Source organism: Palaemon carinicauda, chromosome 14 (genome assembly GCF_036898095.1).
Source record: "Palaemon carinicauda isolate YSFRI2023 chromosome 14, ASM3689809v2, whole genome shotgun sequence".
In the NCBI taxonomy this organism is placed as follows: Eukaryota; Metazoa; Arthropoda; class Malacostraca; order Decapoda; family Palaemonidae; genus Palaemon; species Palaemon carinicauda.
In genome coordinates, this window is record NC_090738.1 from 123,267,234 (window position 1) to 123,271,739 (window position 4,506).

At 45.2% G+C, this 4,506-nt stretch overlaps 2 protein-coding genes across 2 annotated transcripts; both read right to left on the reverse strand.

Annotated features, from left to right (window-relative positions):
• LOC137652978 (octapeptide-repeat protein T2-like) lies at positions 1–3,072 on the reverse strand. Its single transcript, XM_068386369.1, has 3 exons — positions 2,901–3,072; positions 1,550–1,648; positions 1–416 (listed from the first exon to the last, which is right to left on the reverse strand). The coding sequence occupies exons 1-3, from the start codon at positions 3,070–3,072 to the stop codon at positions 1–3; spliced, it is 687 nt and encodes a 228-aa protein (XP_068242470.1).
• Positions 3,073–4,080: 1,008 nt separating this feature from the next.
• LOC137652979 (octapeptide-repeat protein T2-like) lies at positions 4,081–4,506 on the reverse strand. The gene has a single exon (XM_068386370.1). The coding sequence runs from the start codon at positions 4,504–4,506 to the stop codon at positions 4,081–4,083; it is 426 nt and encodes a 141-aa protein (XP_068242471.1).

Genomic DNA, 4,506 nt, shown 5'->3' on the forward strand with positions numbered 1-4,506 from the left:
TTATTCCTGATTTTCTCCATTCTCCTCCGTTTTCCCCTTCTCTCTTTCTCCTTCCTCCTTCTTTTTCCCTTCTCTCTTTCTCCTTCCTCCTTCTTTTCCCCTTCTCTCTTTCTCCTTCCTCCTTCTTTTTCCCTTCTCTCTTTCTCCTTCCTCTTTTTTTCCCTCCTCCTTTCTCCTTCTTCCTAATTTTTCCCTCCTTTCTCCTTCCTCCCTTTTTCCCTTCTCCCTTCCTTCTTCTTCCTTTCTTTCACTCCTCCTTTTTTCTTCCTCGCTTTCTCCCTCCTTCTCCCTTTCTCTTTCTCCCTTCCTCCTTTCTTTCTCCTTCCTTCTCCCTTTCTCTTTCTCCATTCCTCCTTCCTTCTCCCTTTCTACATTCCTCCTTTTTTTTTCTCCTTCCTCCTCCTTTTCTCCTTCCTCTTTCATTTTCCCCTCCTCTTACTCCTTTTTCCCTCCTCCTCCCTCTCTCCTTCTTCCTCTTGTTCTTCTTCCTCCTACCTTCCTCCTTCCCTTTCCCTCCTCCTGTCTCCTTCCTCCTCCCTTTGTCCCTTCTCACTTTCTGCTTCTTCCTCCTTCTTTCATCTTTTTTTCCCTTTTCCTCTTCTCTCTTTTTCCCTTCTCCCTTTCTTCTTCCTCCATTCTTTCCCTCCTCTTCCCTTTCCTTCCTCCTTCCTTCATCCTTTATCCTTCATCCCTTTTTCCTTTCTCTTCCCTCTCTTTCCTTTCTCCTTCCTCCTCTCTTTTCCTTTTCTCCTTCCTCCTCTCTTTTCCTTTTCTCCATCCTCTTCCCTTTTCCCTCTTCTTTTCTATTATGTCCTCCCTTTTCCCTCTCCCTTTGTTCATCCTCCTTCCTTTCCCCTTTTCTTTTCTATTTTATCCGCCCTTTTCCCTCTACCTTTCTTCTTTCTTCTTCCCTCTTCCCTCCTCCTTTGACTTTCCTCCTTTTCTCCTACCTCTTGATTTTCTCCATTCTCCTCCCTTTTCCCCTTCTCCCTTTCACCTTCCTCCTTCCTTCTCTCTTTCTCCTTCCGCCTTCCTTTTCCCTCCTTCTTTCTCCTTCCTCCTCCCTTTTCCCTCCATTCTCCTTGCTCCTCTCTTTTTTCCATCTCCATTTCTTCTTCTTCCTCTTTTACTCCTCCGTTTTTCTTCCTCAATTTTTTCTTCCCCCCTTTCTCCTTCCTTTTTCCTTTCTCCTTACTTCTCCCTTTCTCCTTCCTTCTCCCTTTCTCATTCCTTCCCCCTTTCTCCTTCCTTACTCCTCCTTTTCTCCTTCCTCTTTCATTTCCCCTCTTCTTTTCTCCTTATTCCTGATTTTCTCCATTCTCCTCCGTTTTCCCCTTCTCTCTTTCTCCTTCCTCCTTCTTTTTCCCTTCTCTCTTTCTCCTTCCTCCTTCTTTTCCCCTTCTCTCTTTCTCCTTCCTCCTTCTTTTTCCCTTCTCTCTTTCTCCTTCCTCTTTTTTTCCCTCCTCCTTTCTCCTTCTTCCTAATTTTTCCCTCCTTTCTCCTTCCTCCCTTTTTCCCTTCTCCCTTCCTTCTTCTTCCTTTCTTTCACTCCTCCTTTTTTCTTCCTCGCTTTCTCCCTCCTTCTCCCTTTCTCTTTCTCCCTTCCTCCTTTCTTTCTCCTTCCTTCTCCCTTTCTCTTTCTCCATTCCTCCTTCCTTCTCCCTTTCTACATTCCTCCTTTTTTTTTCTCCTTCCTCCTCCTTTTCTCCTTCCTCCTCCTTTTCTCCTTCCTCCTCCTTTTCTCCTTCCTCCTCCTTTTCTCCTTCCTCTTTCATTTTCCCCTCCTCTTACTCCTTTTTCCCTCCTCCTCCCTCTCTCCTTCTTCCTCTTGTTCTTCTTCCTCCTACCTTCCTCCTTCCCTTTCCCTCCTCCTGTCTCCTTCCTCCTCCCTTTGTCCCTTCTCACTTTCTGCTTCTTCCTCCTTCTTTCATCTTTTTTTCCCTTTTCCTCTTCTCTCTTTTCCCTTCTCCCTTTCTTCTTCCTCCATTCTTTCCCTCCTCTTCCCTTTCCTTCCTCCTTCCTTCATCCTTTATCCTTCATCCCTTTTTCCTTTCTCTTCCCTCTCTTTCCTTTCTCCTTCCTCCTCTCTTTTCCTTTTCTCCTTCCTCCTCTCTTTTCCTTTTCTCCATCCTCTTCCCTTTTCCCTCTTCTTTTTTATTATGTCCTCCCTTTTCCCTCTCCCTTTGTTCATCCTCCTTCCTTTCCCCTTTTCTTTTCTATTTTATCCGCCCTTTTCCCTCTACCTTTCTTCTTTCTTCTTCCCTCTTCCCTCCTCCTTTGACTTTCCTCCTTTTCTCCTACCTCTTGATTTTCTCCATTCTCCTCCCTTTTCCCCTTCTCCCTTTCACCTTCCTCCTTCCTTCTCTCTTTCTCCTTCCGCCTTCCTTTTCCCTCCTTCTTTCTCCTTCCTCCTCCCTTTTCCCTCCATTCTCCTTGCTCCTCTCTTTTTTCCATCTCCATTTCTTCTTCTTCCTCTTTTACTCCTCCGTTTTTCTTCCTCAATTTTTTCTTCCCCCCTTTCTCCTTCCTTTTTCCTTTCTCCTTACTTCTCCCTTTCTCCTTCCTTCTCCCTTTCTCATTCCTTCCCCCTTTCTCCTTCCTTACTCCTCCTTTTCTCCTTCCTCTTTCATTTCCCCTCTTCTTTTCTCCTTATTCCTGATTTTCTCCATTCTCCTCCGTTTTCCCCTTCTCTCTTTCTCCTTCCTCCTTCTTTTTCCCTTCTCTTTTTCTCCTTCCTCCTTCTTTTCCCCTTCTCTCTTTCTCCTTCCTCCTTCTTTTTCCCTTCTCTCTTTCTCCTTCCTCTTTTTTTCCCTCCTCCTTTCTCCTTCTTCCTAATTTTTCCCTCCTTTCTCCTTCCTCCCTTTTTCCCTTCTCCCTTCCTTCTTCTTCCTTTCTTTCACTCCTCCTTTTTTCTTCCTCGCTTTCTCCCTCCTTCTCCCTTTCTCTTTCTCCCTTCCTCCTTTCTTTCTCCTTCCTTCTCCCTTTCTCTTTCTCCATTCCTCCTTCCTTCTCCCTTTCTACATTCCTCCTTTTTTTTTCTCCTTCCTCCTCCTTTTCTCCTTCCTCTTTCATTTTCCCCTCCTCTTACTCCTTTTTCCCTCCTCCTCCCTCTCTCCTTCTTCCTCTTGTTCTTCTTCCTCCTACCTTCCTCCTTCCCTTTCCCTCCTCCTGTCTCCTTCCTCCTCCCTTTGTCCCTTCTCACTTTCTGCTTCTTCCTCCTTCTTTCATCTTTTTTTCCCTTTTCCTCTTCTCTCTTTTTCCCTTCTCCCTTTCTTCTTCCTCCATTCTTTCCCTCCTCTTCCCTTTCCTTCCTCCTTCCTTCATCCTTTATCCTTCATCCCTTTTTCCTTTCTCTTCCCTCTCTTTCCTTTCTCCTTCCTCCTCTCTTTTCCTTTTCTCCTTCCTCCTCTCTTTTCCTTTTCTCCATCCTCTTCCCTTTTCCCTCTTCTTTTCTATTATGTCCTCCCTTTTCCCTCTCCCTTTGTTCATCCTCCTTCCTTTCCCCTTTTCTTTTCTATTTTATCCGCCCTTTTCCCTCTACCTTTCTTCTTTCTTCTTCCCTCTTCCCTCCTCCTTTGACTTTCCTCCTTTTCTCCTACCTCTTGATTTTCTCCATTCTCCTCCCTTTTCCCCTTCTCCCTTTCACCTTCCTCCTTCCTTCTCTCTTTCTCCTTCCGCCTTCCTTTTCCCTCCTTCTTTCTCCTTCCTCCTCCCTTTTCCCTCCATTCTCCTTGCTCCTCTCTTTTTTCCATCTCCATTTCTTCTTCTTCCTCTCTTTTACTCTTTTTCCTTCCTCAATTTTTTCTTCCCCCCTTTCTCCTTCCTTTTTCCTTTCTCCTTACTTCTCCCTTTCTCCTTCCTTCTCCCTTTCTCATTCCTTCTCCCTTTCTCATTCCTTCTCCCTTCCTCCTTCCTTACTCCACCTTTTCTCCTTCCTCTTTCATTTTCCCTCTTCTTTTCTCCTTCCTCCTGATTTTCTCCATTCTCCTCCGTTTTCCCCTTCTCTCTTTCTCCTTACGCCTTCCTTTTCCCTTCTCTCATTCTCCTTCCTATTTTTTCCCTCCTCCTTTCTCCTTCCTCCTAACTTTTCCCTTCTTTCTCCTTTCTCCCTTTTTCTCTTCTCCCTTTCTTCTTCTTCCTTTCTTTCACTCCTTTTTTCTTCCTCCCTTTCTCCTTCCTTCTCCCTTTCTCTTTCTCCCTTTCTCCTTCCTTTCTCCTTCCTTCTCCCTTTCTCTTTCTACTTCCCTTTCTCCTTTCCACTCCTTCCTGCTCCCTCTCTCCTTCTTCCTCTTGTTCTTCTTCCTCATACCTTCCTCCTTCCTTTTCCCTCCCCCTGTCTCCTTCCTCCTCCCTTTGTCCCTTCTCACTTTCTGCTTCCTCCTCCATTTCCCTTCTTCCTCCTTCTTTCATCTTTTTTCTCTTTTCCCCTTCTCTCTTTTTCCCTTCTCCCTTTCTTCTTCTTCCATCCTTTTTTTCCCTCTTCCCTTTCCTTTCTCCTTCCTTCAT

Excerpts from the sequence above, each read along its gene's own strand:
- LOC137652978 (XM_068386369.1), bottom strand. The coding sequence starts at position 3,072 with ATGAAAGAGGAAGGAGAAAAGGAGGAGGAAGGAGAAAAAAAAAGGAGG. Across the intron at positions 1,649-2,900 it reads CGAGGAAGAAAAAAGGAGGA|GAATGGAGAAAGAGAAAGGG; the intron begins GTGAAAGAAAGG and ends AGAAGGAAGGAG. Across the intron at positions 417-1,549 it reads CGAGGAAGAAAAAAGGAGGA|AGGAAGGAGAAAAGGAGGAG; the intron begins GTGAAAGAAAGG and ends GGAAAATGAAAG.
- LOC137652979 (XM_068386370.1), bottom strand. The coding sequence starts at position 4,506 with ATGAAGGAAGGAGAAAGGAAAGGGAAGAGGGAAAAAAAGGATGGAAGA.